Source organism: Ambystoma mexicanum, chromosome 2p, assembly GCF_040938575.1.
Source record: "Ambystoma mexicanum isolate Mex_15411 chromosome 2p, UKY_AmexF1_1, whole genome shotgun sequence".
Lineage (NCBI taxonomy): Eukaryota > Metazoa > Chordata > Amphibia > Caudata > Ambystomatidae > Ambystoma > Ambystoma mexicanum.
Genome location: NC_090923.1, coordinates 367,668,958 through 367,692,171, shown reverse-complemented (window position 1 = coordinate 367,692,171; position 23,214 = coordinate 367,668,958). Strand labels below are relative to the sequence as shown.

General features: G+C 49.1%; 1 protein-coding gene across 1 annotated transcript in view; it reads right to left on the bottom strand.

Moving 5' to 3' along the window:
• Nucleotides 1–21,080, bottom strand: part of THOC7 (THO complex subunit 7) — a 1,450,279-nt gene extending 1,429,199 nt beyond the window's left edge. Inside the window, exon 1 of the mRNA XM_069643715.1 lies at nucleotides 20,820–21,080. Within this exon, the coding sequence (XP_069499816.1) occupies nucleotides 20,820–20,838 (19 nt within the window). The 5' untranslated portion in view covers nucleotides 20,839–21,080. The remainder of the gene's footprint in view (nucleotides 1–20,819) is intronic.
• Nucleotides 21,081–23,214: the final 2,134 nt, after the last annotated feature.

Here is a 23,214-nt window from a genome sequence, read left to right as displayed (position 1 = left end):
CTGAATGCTCCTCATATCGCCCGATTTCCCTCCTCAATATAGATGTTAAGATCCTGGCCAAGGTGATAGGCCAACGGATGGAGGGGATAATGCCCAAGCTGGTTCACGGGGATCAAGTGGGGTTCATAGGGGGCAGGCAAGGCTCTGATAACATCAGGAAGACGATAGACCTATTCCACCATGCCCAAGAATCAGACCTAGATGCAAGTCTGCTTTCCCTGGACTCCGAGAAAGCTTTTGACAGGGTAGAGTGGAGGTACATGCAACTCCTCCTCCGTCGAATGGGCTTCGGGGCCCACATCAGGAACTGGGTTTCCGCCCTATACGGGGCCCCAACGGCGAGAGTGCAGGTGAATGGAGAACTTTCTAACTCATTCCCTCTCACGCGGGGGACGCGGCAAGGATGCCCACTCTCCCCTCTAATATATGTCCTGACGATGGAGCCCCTGGCCATAGCGGTCCGAACCCACCCCAACATTAAAGGGATTAAAAGAGGAGAGGTGGAGTTCAGGCTCTCCCTGTTTGCTGATGATATTCTAGCATACCTGGTGGAGCCCCGCTCCTCGCCCCCCCCCTCCTCCTGTCCCCGATGACGACCTTTGGGCAATTCTCGGGGCTAAAAATTAACGCATCAAAATCAGTGCTACTCCCTATGAGGGCTCAGGACCCGGGGCTGGACCACCGGGATAGGTGTGCGGGGATTGTGGTGGGGGGGGGGGGGGGAGACTCCATTAGGTATTTGGGTGTGCTCCTCACGAGAGATCTCTCAAAATTGGCTTCGGCGAATTATGGGCCCATTATGGCATTATGGCGGAGATTAAATCAGATCTGAGGAGGTGGGGAGGTATGATCCTGTCCTGGTACGGGCGCATGACAGCGGTGAAGATGAACATCCTCACTAGACTGCTGTATCTTTTCACGGCACTCCCAACGGGGGTCCCTGACCAGATGTTTCGAGACTTACAGAGGGCAGTCCGAGAGTTTGTATGGCAAGGGCGGAACCCAAGGATAGGGAAGGCCATTCTAACGTTACCTAGGGAGGAGGGTGGTTTCGGGCTGCCGGACTTCCTTCTCTACCACTGGGCCGCCCAGCTAAGGGTCCTGTTGGAGCATATGAGGGAGGGGATGGGCACCTATTAGTCTTATCTGGAGGACATGGATGCCCACCCTCTGAAAGTACGCAACCTTTTGTGGCTGCCGCGTAAACACATCCCAAATAAATTGCAGACTCATCCAACCCTGGGAATACTCTGGTCGATCTGGAAGGAAGGTCCCACAACTGCATACCTCACTTCATGGCCCTTCCCGATGTCTTCGCTCTGGGGCCACCCGCTCAGACTGGGTAGCAGGGGATTTAGGAATGCCCAGTCCTGGTCGGATGGGGGGCTGGAATGGGCGGGGCAACTGTTCAAGGAGGGCGAGTTCCTCGAATACGAGGAGCTGCGAGATGCGCTTGGGCGGTGGTCTCTTTCAGTCTTTGAATACTTGCGCCTGAAGGGTATCCTCTGTGACCAGACTTGGGGCCTGAATCTGCAGAGACAGTTGAACCCCTTTGAAGAATTACTAGACACGGCCACAACAAGGAAGGGGGTAGTATCCAAAATGTACCAGATACTGAATACTGTTAACTTGGAAAGGAGGAGAGGGTTTCGGGGGTTCTGGAATGACTTGGCAGGAGAGGCTCTCTCGGAGGACGCATGGTCCAGGGTATTTAAAATAGCATTCCATGGGAACCTGTTTACATCGGACATGGAGCACAACTTTAAGATTCTACAGGGATGGCATAGAGACCCATTGAAGTTATCCAAGATGTTCTCGGAGGTGTCCCCCAGATGCCCAAGAGGATGTGGCCAAGTGGGGACGAGGGGTCACATGTGGTGGTTCTGCCCTAAGGTACAGGGGTTCTGGGAGAATGTACGGGGATGGATGGTGGAGGTCATCGAGGAACTACTCCCACTCAATCCGTTGACGATGTTGTTGGGCCTCCCGCCGGAGGATGCGGAAATATACAGGTACCCAAGAATGTGGGAGACCATGTTGCAAGCAGGAAGAGTGGCCCTAGCGCAAAGGTGGAAAAGCCCGGAGACCCCCTCTAAGGAAGACTGGTTAAAAAAACTTAAGAACATGTTCCTCATGGACAAACTGACGGCCATGGTAAACAATGAATCAAGCACCTTCCAGGCAAATTGGTATGGGGTTTACCAGGCATGGGGGTGGGATGCTCACCGACATTATGCAGACAACATGGGGCATGAGGGCGATGGAGCCCAGAGAGTACCACTCAAGGACAATGGTGTAATCCACGGCCCGGGAGACAGCGGATCCGTCTAGGCCAGCATTTATGGGAACGCATAGCATAGCTCCAAGGCACCGAACTATGAGTACCGAGGACGACTCCTGCGATTGGTTTTTTGATGGGACACTGATCTGGGGGGAGTGGCGGAGTTGGGGAGGGTGGAGAAGAGGGAGGCGAAGGAGACCACAGGGGTTTGATGATGATGTTAAATGTGATATTCATATTGCTCCCGGTGTTATCTTTGTTTCTTTTTCTGAAAAATTACCAATAAAACCAGTGTGGGAGCCCCTCTACTGAGAACTAACATGGGTGTGACCACCATGACTAAGTGGACTGAAGCAGAGCCATGGCAGTCTAAAAAAAACTGGTGTTAGGGGGAAGGCAAAGACAGCTTGGGGGTCAATTGTCAGGCCTGTTGTGGTCGGAGCCATCAAGCGCGAGCTAATAAGCCCTGGAGGTGTATTGCGTTGAGGCCCCACAGTGGTTGCAGCTAATTTTGACCCAGAGCCGTCCCGCCACTGAAGACGCAATTTCTTTTCGTCGGCATTAAAGCAGCTCGGGGTGGATAAAGGCGTCTGGATCCCTCGTTACAAGACACAGGCAGATACACTTGAAAGGATCAATGGACATCTGCAACGATGGGAGTAGTCGGCCGTCTAGCTCACGAATAAGTCTTCACATTGTCTGCATGTACCAATAGTGAAACATTGATGCAAATTGCAGGTACACCGAGAGCTGGGAACAGCGATGGTCCCAGGATGGGAAGCTCACGGGCGCACCAATCAGAACATGGGGCTCTTATCACTGACGCCATTAACATCAACCAACCATTAGGAGTCCTCATGTAACAATTCTCATGTATCTAATTGTAGGGACAACCCAGATATATCACCTGACTAGCCCTCAGCCACTCATATTATTCTCTATACGTATGTTATACTAACCCTACCACTCGAGCAACCAATTAAGAGTGGCGATAGGTTTTTTTTTGTTAATTTTCTCACGCAGAGATAAGTAATCTCTGCGTGAGTGTTCTGTGAGAAACCTGAGGGTATTCCCCCGAGTAAGACTCAGGACTCCCTTATTCAGGTGGCATGGGGAGGGCTGGTGCTCTCAGATCGCAACTCTGGTGATGGACCACCTGGGTAGGGGAAATCAGGATTATGCTCATGCCCCAGGTGAGACGCGGTGCTACATTGCAGAAGACAGAGAGCAGGACAAAGTCCCTGATATTTTCTTTGGGTAGTCCACATCTACCTCCCTTCCACCCGAAGAAACTCCCTTAATACAATACAACCACCCCTACACGTCGGGTAAACCAACTAAGAGCACAGACACCATTAGACTCGAAAACCACATCTCCAAGAATCCCTGTTTTGCAGTTTTCGACCCAAATACTCCCAACCCTCCTTCTTCTCGTCCCTCGGATTATTCTTTCCTAAACCCCCAGTATACTGCACTAACAACACACTACCAGTCCCACAATCCCCCCCCTGTCCAGTTAACGATTAAAATTCTGGTCATTTTTGTCCATTCCAAAAACCCTATCATCTCATTCCGAGTTAACCAACCAACCCCCCATCTTATAATACCTTTTTCCCATCTTACCATATAGGATACTCAGATACTCTATATCCCCCCTCTTCCCCGCCACGAGCAATTTCATAAACCACGAAAACCACAGACTAAGTCCAAAGCTGTTTACCCTACATGTCCCAAGCCAAGGGTGAGGTAAAGTTAGGCAAATGACCAAAATTACACACACCTGATGACCATTTCCCTTCCCCACAGGGATAAAAGCTGGAGCAAAAGAGCACAGGACAAGCAAGGCAGACCGCACGACGGGAGAGCCAACTCAGCACAGCAGTTCAAAAGGAGGAGAAAGACGGCGCATACAGAGGGGGCGACAAGGGGAGATGCAACCTTGCTCTTTCCAACCAAGGCCTGTGAAACCTCTGCAGATGGGAACCCAAGACTGAGAACAATAGCCAGCAGGTATTGCAACAGGTGTCAACACTACACAAGACCCTCTTCTGCTGATAACCAAACTGGGGAAGACGCTGGTCTCCGTGGTACTAACCTTGACTCGAAGGAGAAGAAAGCCAAGCGGTTCATCGCAACCAGCGAGTCGAGGGGAGAGTCGATAAGAAACCGAACTGTGTTGAACGAAAAGTAGCAAGCAGCTAATTTGAACTTTGAAAGGTTTAAAAGGAACTATTGAGAAAAGAAGGGAAAACACGCAGGAAACTCTGGACGATTACCCGATGGTAGAGACTACCGTAACCAGAAGGCCTTGGGAAAAGGCAAAGAGAGGTCAAAGTGGTCACACAGGGGTCTTGTAAGAACCTCTGTACCGTCAAAAGTCTTTGCCCGACAGATGATTGTGAAGCTAAGAAAATGAATCCTGCATGGTGAAATCAGTATATGATCTGTGTGTCGTAAAAGTTGGCAAGAGTAAACCCAGCAGAGGGAAGCCGACACAAAGGGGCAAAGCCTGAAGAACTGTTTAAAAAGACATTAAGCAAATTGACAAGGGGGGTCCTGGGAGTCTCTCTGCCAGACATTAGTCCTGGTTACGAGAGACTTACCCAAAGTCTTTAGCTCACTATCTTTCACAGAGAAGAAATATCCCAAACATATCAGCCTTTGTCCTGCCCTGGGGCAGTCTAGCACCGAAATGCTAGGCAATTCTCCTCTGAACAAGAGTACCAACAGCATCCCCAGACACGTTTTTTCCGGTCTGGTTGGACCTCATCAGTAGGGAGGAGCTGTGCCTCTCTAAGAATAGTGAGCAAGGGGTCCACGTCTGGATTCCCCTAGTAACATACGGTGAGACCCAAAGTTACTTAAATATGCAAATTGACAAGGGGGGTCCTGGGAGTCTCTCTGCCAGACATTAGTCCTGGTTACGAGAGACTTACCCAAAGTCTTTAGCTCACTATCTTTCACAGAGAAGAAATATCCCAAACATATCAGCCTTTGTCCTGCCCTGGGGCAGTCTAGCACCGAAATGCTAGGCAATTCTCCTCTGAACAAGAGTACCAACAGCATCCCCAGACACGTTTTTTCCGGTCTGGTTGGACCTCATCAGTAGGGAGGAGCTGTGCCTCTCTAAGAATAGTGAGCAAGGGGTCCACGTCTGGATTCCCCTAGTAACATACGGTGAGACCCAAAGTTACTTAAATATGCAAATTGACAAGGGGGGTCCTGGGAGTCTCTCTGCCAGACATTAGTCCTGGTTACAAGAGACTTACCCAGAGTCTTTAGCTCACTATCTTTCACAGAGAAGAAATATCCCAAACATATCAGCCTTTGTCCTGCCCTGGGGCAGTCCAGCACCGAAATGCTAGGCAATTCTCCTCTGAACAAGAGTACCAACAGCATCCCCAGACACGCGTTTCGGTCTGGTTGGACCTCATCAGTAGGGAGGACCCCCCTTGTTAATTTGCATATGCAAGTAACTTTGGGTCTCACCCCAAGTTACTAGGGGAATCCAGACGTGGACCCCTTTCTCACTATTCTTAGAGAGGCACAGCTTCTCCCTACTGATGAGATCCAACCAGACTGAAACACGTGTCTGGGGATGCTGTTGGTACTCTTGTTCAGAGGAGAATTGCCTAGCATTTCGGTGCTGAACTGCCCCAGGGCAGGACAAAGACTGATATGTTTAGGATATTTCTTCTCTGTGAAAGATAGTGAGCTAAAGACTCTGGGTAAGTCTCTCGCAACCAGTACTAATGTCTGGCAGAGGGACTCCCAGGACCCCCCTTGTTAATTTGCATATGCAAGTAACTTTGGGTCTCATCCTAAGTTACTAGGGGAATCCAGACGTGGACCCCTTGCTCACTATTCTTAGAGAGGCACAGCTCCTCCCTACTGATGAGGTCCAACCAGACCGAAACACGTGTCTGGGGATGCTGGTGGTACTCTTGTTCAGAGGAGAATTGCCTAGCATTTCGGTGCTGGACTGCCCCAGGGCAGGACAAAGACTGATATGTTTAGGATATTTCTTCTCTGTGAAAGATAGTGAGCTAAAGACTCTGGGTAAGTCTCTCGCAACCAGGACTAATGTCTGGCAGAGGGACTCCCAGGACCCCCCTTGTTAATTTAAAAAGACATTAAGACATGTGAATGTAAGTATTGGAAGACCAGGGGATGTGAATTGTCCCCCTTGTTAAGTGGGTCCGAGCCCGGTCGATGGACAGCATGAGTGAAAAGTCATCACCCAAAGTTAATTGTTTGTTGAATACGATTCATGAGGTCTGCACCCGGAAGAGGGGGGCCCAGGGGTGAAGCCATCACCCAACGTATATGTGGAGAATAACTTTTTGTTTGTTGAATACATCAGGCTGTCGAAGGCAAAGGACTTTTTATTGAAAAGAGACAACCATCGAAGAACCCGGTAGCTGGAGCAGAGCTGTCAGCTTGTGCTGGTGAAGCTCAAGCGTGTACTGTGTGCCAAGGTCCCACCTTGTCCCGTGCTGAAATTGTGGGGAAGGAAGACCCCTGACAATCACATCCAGACTTGTTATTTGGAACACTTCTTTCTTTATTGAAACCCTTTCCCACACACTTTCTGCAATTAGTTGTAAGGAATTGGCAATCATTTTTTTTTGTACAGGCCCTTTTTATTTTGACACAACGCCACAAGGACTGCCTTATTTTTAATTTTGATGGTCGAAGCTTGCTCCCATCTTAGATTTAGGTTTAGGTTAGGTGTTTTTCCACCCTGCATTTACAGTCTAATGAACGCCCTTGAACTGTGATCACGTGTGTCAGTCTTTACTGTTGCCACCATGAGTTCCTTACAGTTCCCATTATGGCACTCATGTATGCATGGACTGCGAACTAAGCATAGCGAATCACTGAAGGGGCATTACTCTGTGAACTAACAGAGTGGCAGGACAGTATTGCATTCCTTTCTGAATTCTACTAGGTTATCCTGGTGGTTGGCGGCCATGTTCTTTAGTAGCGCCTGGATCACGCTTTTGCTTCATGTGCTGTACCTTATGCCTATCCATGCTTCCAGTTCATGTGCTGCATTGTTTGGTCAAGCTGCCATGTCCTGCACTGTATTAAGCTGATAAACCTCTATTCATGTGCTACATGCATTTGTGATGCATTATGTTGTTTAATCATGATGTTCCATATTTGTGTGCAGGGAATCTATGTAGTGAGCCGTGAGCAAACAGGGTTAAACTATAGATGAGAGGGAGTAGACAGGAGACTTAGGACCTAGCAGTCTATGCATTTGCTGTTGTAACCTTCACTCAAAACCCCCTACCTATCCAATCACATGCCCTAAACCTCTTCCTGGTGTCCCTATCCTCCCCCCATACACATCCACAACTTCTCGCTAACTTCCCCCCCCCAAATTGGCTGCCACGTGGTGTCCTGTTTGCATCACACCAGGCAACGCGTCAACCACGGTGAAAGGGTTGTACTGAGGTGCTAAAGGCTATGCAGGACATCCAGACAGAATTGGTACATGCGAGGCAGGAGACTAGCACGCTTAAGACACGAGTTAGTTGAGTAATCGCTCAAGGCACACCTTTGCAGAGTAGTGCATTATGAGCGGGCTCGGCATTGCGCACTCCCACAGTTGTAGTACAGCAACCGCTAGGAGTACATTTAGCTCCACCGGAAAGGTTCTCCGGATATCCACAGAAGTAGGTTACCTTTTTGACTCATTGCCAGCTGCACTTCCTGTGTAAGCCGGCAGCTTTTGAGGCAACACAAGCGACAACAGCGTTTGTTATTTCGTACCCGTTAGGAGATACAGCAGCCTGGGCTATACCTTTAGTGCAGAAAGACGATCCCTTACTATACAACTGGGATGGGTTTACAAAGGAATTAGGGTGGAGATTTCACCGCAGGACAATCACTTTAGCACAGGATAAGGAATTGCTTGCGTTAAGACAAGGATCCAAGGACTTGGTGACATATGTGACCCAATTCAACAGATTGGTAGTAGAGTCTGATTGGCCTCAGCCTAAACAAGCAGTCATTTTTTACCACGCACTTGGAAGGATTAAGAAATGCAATTGCACACGTGGAGCCACAACCTGAATCATGCAGTGCTCTGACTGATTTAGCCCTGTGCCTCGACCACAGAATGAGTGAGCGAAGGGGCAATAAGATATCTGAGGTGGTTCCTTTTGCCCGATTAGACAAGGGAAGAGAGGCAGGACCTCGAGTTGGGGGAAGGTGAGCCTATGCAGATAGGGAGCATCAGGGGTCCGCTGTCGGCTGAGGAGAAAGAAGAGACGCAAGAACAATGTATCCCTCTATTGTGGCAATGCAGTCAATTATATACACAATTGTCCAAACACGCCTATGCGTAATCCTGGCAGGTGAAGAGGAGAGTCAGGAAAAGAGATGGCTCAACAGTAGGGTGAGCTATCTTGTCAAGCCCATATGCAGTTCAGCTTCCCAATTTTGGTGCCAATATGGTCCAGAGTAAGATACCTCATGTGTATGTACTAGTGACATTATCTTTTTCGGAGCATAAAGAGACTGTATCTGGCATGGTCGATTCAGTGGCCACTGGCAATTTCTTGGACATCACATTTGCCCATAAATTGGGGGTTCCTACACAGGGTAGGGTTGTGGAACCAGAGCACTTGGTGGATGGTTCTTGTTTAACATCTGGTCCCAATACCACTCAGACAAGGCCCATACAGATGCTATGTTGGCCAGGGCATGAGGAAGTATTGACCTTGATTTGATTGTGTCCCCGCAGTTTGGAGTAATTCTAGGAATGCATGGTTGGTAAAGCACCACCCAGCGATTGATTAGGTGGAGCGCACCTTAACCTTTGGTTCCACATTATGCAAAACCCACTTGCAAGACTTGGCAGGTCCAAATACCCTATTAGTGGAAGAAGCTATTTTACAGACATGTATTGGCGCTGTAGAAACTGAAGCCTACTATATACAGAGATTTTGCTGAGGTGTTTGATAAGGGGCAGGCAGAGACTTTACCTCCACATAGGGAGTACGATTGTGTTATTTATCTTGAACCACAGTCAAAACTACCTTGTAGTCGAAATGTATGCCTTGTCAGAGAAGGAGAATCAACATCTGCGTAATTATTTGGATGAGATGTTGGCATGTGGCTCCATCCGGCATTCCAAAACTCCAATCGCCTCTCCTTTGTTTTTGTCCCTAAAAATGAAGGCACTTTGCATACCTGCATTGATTACAGAGAGAGTTGAACAATGTGACAATCAAGAATCGGTTCCCGCTTCCACTTAACTCTTTCCTATTGGATCAAGTGAAATCTGCTGTGATTTATACAAAATTGGACGTAAGAGGAGCTTACCATTTAATCCGAGTCAAGGAAGGGGATGAGAGGAAGACGGCTTTCCTAACTAAGTTCGGGTTATTTGAGTATCTGCTGATGCCATTTGGCTTATGCAATGCTCTGGCGGCTTTTCAACATTTCATGCAGGAGGTATTAGGAGAATACCTAGATTAGTTTGTTGTAGTATACATTGACGAAATCCTGATCTATTCAGACACAGAGGAGCAGCATGAGCACCACGTAAAGGCAATGTTGAGGCGACTTCAAGAGTACAAGTTGTTCGCTAAACTTGAAAAGTGTGAGTTTCACACTATGAGAGTGGAATCCCTCTGGTTTATTTTGCCCCCGGCAGGAGTAGTGTCCATGGATGTCAAGAAGGTACAAGCAGTGACGGCATGGCCAGCACCTCAATGTGTAAAGGATGTGTAATCTTTTTGGGGATTTGCACATTTTTATTGCATTCATTGACAATTTTTCGCAGACCATATCTCCATTTACCAGATTGTCACGTGAGGATACCCAGTTTGTTTGGGATGAGGACGCTGAGAATGCATTTCAGAGTTTGAAGATGGCATTTACGGAAGCTGCCATCTTACGACACCCAGATTTGGCTAAGGTTTTTCAAGTAGAGACGGATGCCTCTAAACTAGCGATTATCCTTTCGCAAAAGGATTCTGAAGGGGTCCTTCATCCTGTAGCCTATTTCTCCCAAAAACAAACAAGTTGTGAACAGAGCTATTCTATTTCAGACAAAGAGTTACTAGCCATGAAGGTAGTTTTTCAGGAATGGCGCCAATTATGGAGGCTCGTCAGCGGGTGGAGGTTTTGACCGATCATAAAAACTTGCAATATCTGAGATCTGCAAAGACACTGAGCCCAAGACGGTTAAGGTGGTCCCAGTAGTTTGGAGGGGTTTCACCTGGTTGTGACCTACCAGCCAGGCAGGAAAAATGGTAAAGCGGATGCGTTAACCATGAAGCAAAATCTGGAAGTAGGGGTGCAGGAAGAGCTAACATCATTCCTGTGGAGCGCATCAATGGGGCCATCTCCCAAGATTTACAGTGGGAGGTGCGCAGAGTGCTTTCAGGCCCAAAGCTACAGGAGTGGGTGGTGGAAGATTCCAGCAGGGGGGATCGGGATGAGCTATCATACTGTGACAACAAGATATTTTTGTCCACTGAGAATCTCTGGAAAAGGGTACTATTGAGGTGTCACACGTCACCTTTAGCGGAGCACCCGGGGGAGCGCAAGTCCAAACACATGGTGCAACGTTATTTCTGGTAGCCAAATATAGACAAGATTATACATACTTACACTCAGGAGCATGAAGTGTGCATGAGACAGAAATCCAATCACTCAAGGAAGGCAGGATTATTACAACCACTACCCACCCCAAATGAGGTCCATCTTGATGGATTTTGCGGCTGACTTACCCAAGGACAATAGGTACACTACTTTTCTGAAAGCATTTTATTCCCTGTAATGGGGTACCTAGCGCAGGTAGACTGGCAACTTGTTCCTACAGCACATAGTCAGGCTGCATGGTTTACCGACTACCATTGTGTCAGACAGAGGGTCACAACTTACTTCCCGGTTTTGGCAGGCTTTTTGCTAAATGCTTGGAATCCGCCTACCAGTTATCACCCCAAAACGGATGGACAAACAACGAGTGAACCAAACCCTAGAGGAATATCTGCACTGTCTATTGGCAGAGGAAGTAGCCTCATGGGTGAAGGCTTTGAGGATAGCGGAATTCCCTTATAACTAGGAACACGACTTGAAGGGAATGATTCCTGGGGAATACATGGGGGCACAGTGGAAAAAGTAACAACTTCACCCATACCTTTAGTGCTTAATGAGTCGTTAGCCCCACTATTTGCTGACATCGCTCTACCATTTTGCACATTTTTAGCAACCACCACGGAAAATATTTGGGCAGGAATCTTCCCGTTAGATGCTTTCTCATTTTGGAGATCTGGAAGCGGAGATGGTATCTTCTCTAATGCACTTCAGTTGAGAGCACCACTTTGAGCTCCAAACCCACAAAACCCTCCTTGAGTATAGGAACAAGTAAATCAGACATTCTGTTAGGCAACTCATCCGTAACCTTAGCAATCCTGATCAGAGCCTCAGTTTGTTTCCTGAGTTCCACCAGTATGGTCTGGTTAAAGATGCCCAGCATTGTTGACATCTCTTCTCCCAATGGAGACTCATCCCTACACCCCAGCTGAATGTCGTAAACCGGATCTTCAAAAATATCATCAGCAATAAAGATACCCGGGGTGTTTGCATCCAGATGACCAAAGACCCTACATTTCCCCACTAATGGATCAGCTTTGGGGACACCACTATACGAATCATCACCAAACAGAGGTTGAGAGGAATCCATGTTAATATGCGTGATTTTCTAAACCACGGAGCAGTCCTGGGCACACTGCAGCATTTCTTCCTCATCCGCGCAAGGCACGGGAAGGGGAAGCGCCGCCGCACGTGCCAAGCTAGCTCTTCTTGTGCTGACCGCATTAAAGTCAGCCCCATGTTCCTTCCTAATTGCGGGCATTTTTTGTTTCCTAATAGCACTTTCAATATTCCAATCTGCACCCACGTATTATGCAAGTTACACAATTAAAGTAGATAAACTAGATCAAGATACAAACAAAATATGAAGGAGGAAAGTTAGAAATATACCCTCTCACCCCCAGCACCCGAACAGCCAAACAGCCACTTTCAATGGCACTTCCGATGCACGCCTCACTAAATATAGTAATTACAAAGCGGATGCTGTCTGCAGGGGGGCGTGGCCGCAACGGGAGAGCTACAGGGAAAGAGCAAATACAGGTAAGCCCCCAAAAGTGAGAGTGATATAAACCGCGTACCGCGGTAAGTTCGTAAATGCAAGGACAAAGTCCAAAGGAGAAATGTCTTTACTTGGAGGTTGTAGTCCACGTGTTCCTGCTTGCTGCCTCACAAACTTCCTCTTGCCAACGGGCACTTTTCACAGTTTTGGGTCAAGGCAGCTCCAGCCGTCCCAGCCAAACAGCCACTTTCAATGGCACTTCCGATGCGCGCGACCGGATGATTATTCTTGAGCCGGCAGACGCTGGACATACACTCATACTGCTAAGGCAATTTCATCTTTCTAATCCAGGAAAGCCTGGTGGGAAATAGCACCCTGGGAAAGGGGGTAATGTTAGGGGGAAGGGCGAGGACAGTGTGGGGATCAGTTGTCAGGTTTGTTGTGGTCGGAGTCACCAAGCGCTGGCTAATAAGCCCTGGAGGTTTATTGGGCTAGGAACCCAGAGTTTTTTCCTGAAGATTACCAGCCCCCTTTTTTTTGCTCGTAGCATGCGCACGCAAGCAAGCAGACGGCTCACTTGAGCCAGGTGCTGATAACATTTCCTGATGAGGCATGGGCGAGAGGCGTATGCAGCAAAGCTGATTATCCAGGCTGCAGCAGTGATTTTCTCAATAGCATTGACAGCGCAATTTCGGTGGATCCCCCACAGTGGTTGCAGTTCATTTTGACCCAGAGCCGTCCCGCTACTGAAGACGCAATTTCTTTTCGCCGGCATTACAGCAGCTCAGGATGGCTAAAGGCGCCCTGAGCACAAGATAAGGAATCTATGCATGCGTGTTCCCACTGTTGGGGGTTTGTCCTTCCTGTGCAGTACCCCGCAGCTCTCCATCAGCTCCGAGAACCGCTTGCTCTGGAACGGCGCCCCGTTGTCGGAGCACAAAGTGTGGAGGAACCCGTGGGCCGCAAACACCTTCTCCACGGCCACCACCACATGCTCGAAGGCCACCGACTCCCCAAATTCCACCTCAGGATACCTGGAGTATTCGTCGACGAGCACCAGGAAGTGAGTGCTCATTGTGGTGAAGCCAAAGTCCGCATGGACCACCTCCCAGGGTCGCGTTCCACGAGGCATCGCCTCTATGACCGGCTCACGCTGCAGAGGAGATGCCGCCTGACACCAGACACAGGCTGCCACGAAGTCATCCACCTTCTGCTTGAGTTCCGGGAACCATACTTTGAGTCTTAGCCTGGCCTTGGTCTTTGCGGCGCCCTGGTGTCCATGGTGCGCAAGAGTAATCACGTCTTTCACCTTGGACAGAGGCACGACAATGCGATCGCTTCTGAGCAGCAGGCCAGACGCCGAGAATGAAAGTTCCTCCCGGACCTTCTGCAGCTGCTCCAGTGCCGTCTTGGCCTCCTCAGTGCGCCCTGCCAGGGCTTCCAACACCGATTTCCAGGATCCCCGCTGCATGGCGTGTTTCAAGACCTGGAAACACTCATCTCCCGCTGCTGCTGCCTCAAGCTTCCCCAGGGGCATCGCATTCGGCGTGGCCGCCTCCACTACCATGCGGACATGTTCTGTGCGGAAGAGGCTAAATGATGTCGTGCTCTTCTCCCCCATGCGCACCCGGGTGTCGAGAGAGATAGTCTGCCGCATTGTTTGCCCCCGGCCGATACACCAAGGTGACCCCATACTCCAGGAGAGCGAGCATCCACCGCTCGATCCTTGCTGGTGGCTTGGACGACGACCCTGCCTGCCAGGATGGGAAGCAGAGGCTTGTGGTCCGTCACGACCGTCACCGGGTGCCCCAGGACATATAGCCTGAAATGTCTGCAGCCCCAGAGCACCGCCAGCACCTCGCGTTCAATTTGCGAATACCTCTGCCTCGTCTCCGAGAGTGCCTTGCTGGCGTAGGCCACCGGGCGGACACCCCCATCGCAATCAATCTGCATCAGCATGGCGCCCAGGCCAAACGGGCTGGCATCCACAATGATCTCCAACTGCAAGGCAGGGTCAAAGAACGCCATGGTGTCATCAGCCGTCAGCGCACCCTTGATGTCATAAAATGCCGCCTGCTCAAGTGGGCCCGAGTGCCAGGAGGACTCTTTCTTTGTCAGGGCTTTGAGGGGTTCCGACCTGGAGGCAAGATTTTGGATAAACCGTCCACAGTACGTGACCATACCAAGGAAGCTCCTCACGTCAGACACTGATTCAGGTGGTTGTGCCTTTTTAATGTCCTGGACTTTTCTGGGGTCTGGCGACACCCCTCCCTCTTTAAACACAAAGCCGAAGAACTCGATGGAGGGGTGCAGGAACTCACATTTATCCTTGTGAAGGGTGAGGCCTAGCGACTGCAGCCTCTCGAACGTCTTCACCGGCCTCCGCAGGTGGTCCACCTCAGTCCTGGCGAACACAAGGATATCATCACTGATGTTCAAGACACCCTCCAGATCTGCTAGGGCGCCCCAGATGATATTCTGGAAGACTTCCACTGCCGAGGATACCCCGAAGCTCAGTCTCTTGTAGCGGTACGGTCCTCAGTGAGTTGTAGATGTAGTGATGTAACTCCCCCCAAACGGGGTGTAGGACCACCTGATGGTAGCCCGCTCGGAGGTCCAGCTTGGAAAAGAAGCGAGCGCCCTGCACCTCGGCAATGATGTCATCAATCGTTGGGGGTGAGGTGCCTCTCCCTCTTGATGGCTTTTTTCGGCAACCTCATATCGACGCAGATTCGCACAGCATCTGGTTGTTTGGGCTTCCGCGCCACTACAATCGGGGTCACTCAGGGAGTTGGACCCTCCACCTACTCGATAATATTGAGATTAACAAGATTGTCCAGCTCCTTGTCCACGAAGGTGGAAGGGAACCCTGCAATGTTTTAGGGCGACAGGCTGCACAGATTCATCGATATGTAATCTCACCGGGTCACCGGCCATCTGCCCGATCCCATTGAATAAGGCGGCATACTTGTCCAGCAGGTCATTAATGTCCTCCGGGTATACGAAGTACACAAAATTGACGATGCCAAGGGCCTCCGCCGCAGCACAGCTCAGCAAGGTATTGGTGCTTACCGGCGTTACATAGAGCCAGGTGGTGATCCGCGAGCCGTCGTGCTCCACCTTCGCTACGAAGGCACCGTCCAGTGGGATGGGTTCCAGACCCCCGAAGGCAAAGATATGAGCTTTCGGCGTGACCAGTTTGGGAGGGGCATTCATGGCGTCGTAGTGCCCACGGGCCATCACATTGACTGGCGCTCCCGTGTCTACCAGGACCGGGACTGGCGAGTGGTTGACCTCCACTACACACCTCGGCTGTCTTCTATTCTTTCCTTTTCGGGCCCCCACACTGGAGACAAAGAAAATGTTCTCTTCCTCCTCTTTGTCTGCCTCCTCCACCTGGGCATCCTCTTCACTCTGGTCCAATTGGGCAATGTTTGGCGGAGGAACCCAGACCGGGCCGGGCCTCTAGGAACCATCACGGGCATGGCTGCTTTGCACACCCGGGAGAAGTGGTCAGGCAGTCCACACCTTCCACACGTCCTTCCGGCCGCTGGGCACTCCGTTGGGTGGGGAAGGTCGTACCCGCACTTCTGGCAGGACTCACCCGCTCTTCCAGCTCTGACACGGGGTCCAGCCCCAGGTCTTCTGACGCCTCTGCCACCTTGCTACATGGCGCACACCTCCTCGGTCTTGACGGGAGCGCGATCCAGCCTCCATCCTCGCTGCCCGAGCCTCAGACACCTCATGGCACCGCCCCAGTTCCAGGATGCGAGAGAGCGTGGTGCCAGGCTCCCTTAGGACCTGCCTTCTGAGCTTGCCTGAGGAGCATGCCTGGATGATCAAAGTTATCCTATTGTCTGCATCGCCCCATGCACAGGCCAGCGACAGGCGCCTTAGGCGTCCATAAAAGGTGTCCAAAGTCTCGTCCTCTTTTTGTTTTGCGGACAGCATCACGAAACGTTCGTAGTCCGAGTTGGCAAGGGGCAGAAAGTGGGCCTGGAGTGCAGCCTTTGCCGCATCATAGGATCCATCGCCTGGTGGAAGCGACTCAAAGATCTCTTGGACCGAGGGTCCTGCGGAGTACAAAATGGTTGCCAACCTGCTGTCACCATCTGTCACCTGTGCGGCCCTAAAGTACATATCAAGGCGGTCAATCCACCTCTTCCATCTGGGCCCTAAGCTGGATGGCGAGCCCGAGACATCAAACTCCGGGATGGGCTGCAGGGCCGCATGGGCTCTTGCTTGGGCCATGGCAGGAAGTCCTGGCTGAGCAACCGGTACCACTACTGGCGGCGCTTGAGGCAATGGAGCCGGGCCTACTGCTAGAGCCCGCAGAGGCTGTTGCACCGTTGCTGGTTGTCCGCCGTCCTGAGGTTGTTGCTGCTGAGGTGCTGGCAGTCCACCGTCCTGATTCTCGGTGTCACTCATGGGCCTGAGCGCACAGGCACCCCCGGCATGGAGATTGGGGGCCGCAACTCAAACTCCGACCACCACATTACAGTCCAGACACACACCCCAGGCAAACGAAATGTCCAACCTGTGAGCGAAACTGGCGATGGCACAGTGTCCCCCTTCACAGGTAGCCTCCTGCACAGCCACAGCAGCCAGGTCCGATGATGAACAGGATGAAAAAAGACTGGGAGAGGTACAGCTGCAGCAATCCTCCCTGATGATGAAGAGGATGAAGAAAAAGCAAGGATCTCCAGCCTGATGATGAAGAAAGACACCTTCCCTCAGCTGCAGCTGCTCCGTGCAGGCACAGGAGTTCCCAAAAATTGAGCCAGAGAAGGATTAAGGCCTCGCAGGCCCAGCCATTGTGGCCCTCCTCCTTGCTTGCACTCGACGTAAGAGGCCCAAAATCACACAAAAAAATTGGGCATGGGCATGCGGATATGACTGCCTGCCACCAATGTGTCCAAATATTAGGCCAGGATGGCACTCACCGCCCAAACCGGAGCTCTGTGAAGTTCCAGTGCCGAAAATTCAAAATGGCCACCAGCCACGTGGTCGATGCACGGCCTACGGCATGAAACGAAATGCTGTCTGAATTCCGCTTCGGGAACAAAAATTGCTTTTCAATCACCGCCGGGCCCAGGCATCATCCCCCACTCGTCGCCACTGTTGGGGGTTTGTCCTCGACCCCCCTAGCGATGCCCGTAAGCCCCCAGCTGCACAGACTCACACCACACAGGTCTGTCCTGCTCGGGCTTCCCGGTCGCACTGCCGCGGCCGGGAACGCCCCCCTTTATTTATACTGCACGCGCCGCGTGCGCGTCCCTTTAAAGGGCAGCGCCACACCCACTATGGCACTTATTAATGCATGGAATGTGAATTAAGCATAGCGAATCACTGACGGAGCATTACTCTGTGAACTAAGAGTGCCATGACAGTAGTGCATTCCTTTCTGAATTCCACTAGGTTATCCTGGTGATTGGCGGACATGTTCATTAGTAATCCTGGTTCACGCTTTTGCTTCACGTGCTGTGCCTTATGTCTGTCCATGCTTCCAGTTCGTGTGCTGCATTGTTTGTTCAAGCTGCCATTTTCTGCACTGTATTAAGTTGCTAAACCTCCATTAATGTGCTACATACGTTTGTGCTGCATTACGTTGTGTAATCATGTGTTGTGTTTCATATCTGTGTGCAGGGAATCTATGTTGTGAGCACTGTGCAAACAGGGTTAAGCTATATATGAGAGGGAGAAGACAGTTAAGTTTATTTGTTTCAATGTTTTTTTAGAACCATTTTTGAAAATACGTCTTACCCCTGATGAAGAGTGACATACTTGAAACTTGGCCATTCAAATAATAAATACCTTTTATTTTGAACAAAATAATTGTCAATTGAATACTTAAGTTACTTTTGATTGAATAACATACGTAACTACCCAGAATTTAACTTACATAAGCCATATCTGCTACCCTATTACTAGGTTAGCACGTCAAAGGCTTAAACTTTTTGGCTATTTTTGGCCTCAGATAGTGTGGATGTGGGTTCCCTAATAGGGAACTCATTCTAATTGTGCAGCATATCATGGGACAGGTGTATTGCCCACTGCACCGTATAACAAAGAAAGGCAGTCAGCTGGAGGCTACAACCCTAAATGACCATTTAAGAAGGGCTATTAAGCTGGCCTGATGCCAGCTCTGGGTGAATTATTTACAGAAGTGGTAATTTACTCATGGACTGAATGTTTTTATATATTGAGTGAGAAAGTGATTTAGAGACAGTAACTTAGTTACAAAATAAGCCAGGGAGAGATGAGTTTACAGTATGAATACTGGACACAAAACAGACCATCTGAGACAAAGCAGCGTAACCCAAAATATGTTTGCAGAGTCTCAAGGTGTATTGTTGGGGGCCAACTGCCCATCCTTTAGCCCCCCCCCAAACAGACACCACTATTTAGATCATGTCCTGCATTGTGGCCACACCCCATTGTTAGAGCCCACCACAGATTTGACAACTCACTTAAAGCACCGAAGATCAAACTAATGTCCCCCTTTTAAAAAAAAATGTCATTTATGCATGGTATACCGTATGGAATAGGGCTGGTAAATCATTGCAGGAGAAAAGTTATAAATAGTTGTTCCTGTGGCATCTTACCCCTGTACAGCTTCAAAAGATGAACCCTGCTGTATGTGGCTGATGTTGGAGGTGTATGCAAGCCCCGGGAACCCTCTTCCATATATGGAGGTTCTGCAGGTTGATCCAAACCTATTGGAAGTATATCCTAGCTCGGATTAAGCCGATTACTGGTAAAGAACTCCCATGGAGACCTTGGTAGTGTTATTGGGAGTTAAGGAGTTAGAAGGACCCTATAAATTGTCAGCAGGATCGGCCCGTTTGCTTACGCATTTCTTAGTTGCAGCCAGCATGATAGTGCCATGCAATTGAAAATCCCCCACTACACCAGATAGAATAGAACCCGTTTATTCAATGTGTGGCCCAAAATGATAATCCTGGCTTGCACTACAAATTCCACAATATGAGGTCCTTCATGCTATTGTAGCTTTCACACCCAACCACGTTCGCCCATTGCTGTAGTTCGTAATAGTCTACTCCCAGTGCTCTATGATTTATGCGTCCCAGATGCAGTTTTTTTAATTATGCTTTTCTTGCTTTGTTATGTTTTTTCCTGCGAAGTAACTGGCTTATCAGGATTTTCGGACGACCATTGAAGATGTGATATCTAATTTACTGTTTGTTAACAAACAATGCTTGTTTGAATCTTGTATCACCCTGATGCCCTCTTCTTTCTTTATAATCCTTTTTATGTTTCGCAATAAAACCTGAATGGTAACAAAAATGTAATTTAAGCCCTCTCCAAAAAAAAATTGAAACTGCCTCCACACCTACACTACAGATAGGCACACTTCATGAGTAGGATGCATACATAAGAAAAACTCTTCCGTATTTTCCCTCTTAAAATGTCCCTCACCTCAATGCAAGACAATAGGTACATTGAATTCTTCCACATTCCAACACAAAATCTCCCTCTTGGTGGCAGGGGGGACAGAAATGCTGGCATGTATGGGGGGCTCAATTCATGGATACAGATGCAGCCGCCATAAGTATGGGAGTGGACCCCCAGCCCACCCTGTAGAGATTACTGCGCATGTGTAAAGGAGGCTGCCTATAATGTGCAAGACACACACCTATTTGTGTACCAGTGGCAGCAGCAGTGTTGCCAACTTAGCGACTTTCTCGCTATATTTAGCGAGAAAGTACGCCCCCCTAGCGACTTTCTCATTAAAAAGCGGCTAGTGAGAAATCTAGCTACTTTTTCAATTGGTTTGGAGACTTGCTCATTTATGCAAGTTTCCAAACCAATTGAAAAAAGTGTGGTCATTCGCCCGTTTTGTAACGGGAGTAATGTAAAAACACACTGAACTTAAATGGGAGGTGTTTACTATTCTTAAAGTAGCCAGCCCGCCCCCAAAAACGCTCTAGGGGAACTGTATGTTAAGTGGATGGACTTAAACAAAATGGTTAAAAGGGGAGGGGGCCACAGCAAAAGCCATAAATCGTAGGGGGAAAGAGGAGGCAATTATGTAAATTAGGCAGTGACGTCATCTAGCTACTTCTGGCGACTTCTAGGGGAACCAATAGCTAATTTCTTCATTGAGGAGTTGGCAACACTGCCGCAGCAGACGAAGTCGGCCTAGTGCCACTCATGATGGACATGCGATCGAACAATTTCTACGACTAGGGTTAGTACCAGTGAAGTTGGATTATCGTCTTCATAGGCAGTCTGGCGATCAATAGATCGCAGATAAGACGCTACACGTTCTAGGCTGCCGTTAAGGGAGTACTCAAGGCCGATTTTTCCCTGACTATTGGGCCTCGAACTCCAGGAAGCATGGGGCAGGAGCGTAGTTGCAGCCTTGCGCACTGGGCCTTTTAGATAAGAGGCACTTACCGTCCGTGACTGCCCCCATCTTAACGACCTACGCAGGGGCGAGGAGGGAGTTAAGACAACAACAATGAGGTAGTGCAGTAGCACTGAGGCGTGGCCTTCTTCTGCGGAGACCGTCCTTCTGTGGCTACCAGAACCTCCCCAGTGACTGCGCCAGGCTAAGCGCCAAGGAGCGGTGGGGGAGAGACTGCTGCGCCGATAACGGTTGCGGCCGGGTAGCTCTGGCACCTCTGCAATCAATGTGCAGCTTGCAAACTTTCTATCCACTGCCTTTGGCGGGGAAAAACGGTTAACAGACAGAAGCAGCGGATCTCCGAGCTGCCATTTCCGCCACAGTAACCTGTGTGCTGACAGGGTTTACGCTACTACACGTGGGTTTATGCTGCCTTGCGAGACTATCGCCTGTATTTTTGTTTACAAACAGCACATGCTGTTTCAGAACCACCCTTCCCTGAAAACTTTTTTGTTAATGTTGCCTTGTTTTCAATTATTATTGTGTTATGCACCCTGTGTGGGATGGAGTATTTAGCCGTGTTTGTGATGTTACGAGCGGGTGCAGATTGGCTTGGATGCAGGCCCTCACCGCTCGTAACGTTCAGGCCTCTTCGGGCCCCCTGTCGCTGCGCACAACGCAGCAGAGTCGCCAGCACACAAACTAGACGCGACCACCGTGATCGGGTTACAACTCCGGACTGGGGCCGTGACGCCAGTTCCGGTTAAAACTTAATTCTCCTTCTGTGGCACGTGACACCACAGTGTTAAAAGTATATTTGAGAAAACCACCTGTAAAAGCGAGCCAATGATGAGGATTATTTTGATGGCTTTCTCGCCACTTTGCTGTTATTAAGATGTTTTAATATTGTCATTACTACTCGTCCGTCTTCCTCACTCTATGAGGCGAGTCCTCACTTGGGAGACAGGTGCTTTGCAAACCACCCTAAAGCAAATATTTTTCTCTTTCAATTAATGTATATTTTTTAACATCTTTCCTCAGCTGGGTATAAAAGCAGTGCCGGCTTTAGGCCTGAGCCACCCGGGCAACTGCCCGGGGTGCCACATTAGCCTGCCTGTTAGGCAATCTTGGGGGAGTCTTTCAAGGGCTTGCCTGAGTTGGTGTGACGGATGAAGGCGTGGCTTGTGCCCCGCTCTCCTGATGGCGTTTTTTTTAATTACAATAGGGCGCCATACATGCCAACATTCAGAGGCACCTGGAAGGGAGATTTCCTCAAATAAATCGGGAGACCAACATTTTCCCATAGAAATGCATTGGAGAAATAATTATTTTAGGTGGGAGAACATGAAAAATATCAATATTTTCACCTATAAAAACCAGGAGACTTCTGCCTAAATCGGGAAGGTTGGCATGTATGGGGCACCGATGTTAAACCAGCAGCCCATGCTGGTTTGACAGCCACACTCTATTATAGTGATTAACTCCCTGCTTCTGCATAGGAGCAGGCCGTTAAGCACTTAATTAAATACAAATAAAGCGCCATTCCTATAGAGCACCGCTTTTTTAATATCTGCAAAGCAAGAGCTTTTCTTTCCTTTCATGCTGCCAAACTCTTAATCTCCTTTGTTTTCTTTTGACTTTTCTACTGCTCTTCCTAAATATTTGGTCTTCCTACTTTCTGCTAATCCCCCCTCAAATCTATCTATAATTCCACTATTTGTCACCTATTCTCTTTGTCCCCCTGTGATTCTATCTCCCCTGCCCTCTATATGCTGGCTTTCCTTCCATACTTGGTTTAAGTTGTAACTTTCAAAGTCTAGTTTTCAAATCTCTCTATAATCTCTCACCCCTACCTCTCCTCACTGGTATCTTGCTAGTCGCCTACTCACCCCCTTTGCTCACATTCTCTTTCTTCTCACTGCCCCTCGCCCCTCCCTGCACCCAGTCCTGCTTTCGTTCCTTTGTTCTTGCGCTCCCACTGGCTCTTCACTCTTATCTGTGCCGAACCAGCCTTAAAGAACATTTTCTTTCCTGCTAATGCCTTTTATTGGTTTTCTCCCATCTTGACATTTGATTTACCGTTTATATGTTGTACAGCGCTTTGACGTAATGCGATATAGAACTACAAATAACATTTTTTAAATAAATTGAGTGTTCATCTCTGCATGTCAGAAATTATTGTCTTTCCAGAAATATGGTGTAGGTTTCTGCCATGCAGAACCTCTGACTGCGAAGTGGAGTATAGGTACCCCTGTTTTTTGTGAGCTTTCTGGAGAAACCTTATCTCCGACTCCTCTCACCCCTTCCTCCCCAATTTCATTTGTGGTCTAAGTGGGTTATAGGTGAACATTACATAAATACTATTTGTATTTGTATTTATTTTATTTATAAAGCGCAGCCAGGCCCAGGGGCATACGGGCGCATAAGTTAGGTCTGGTTACAGTT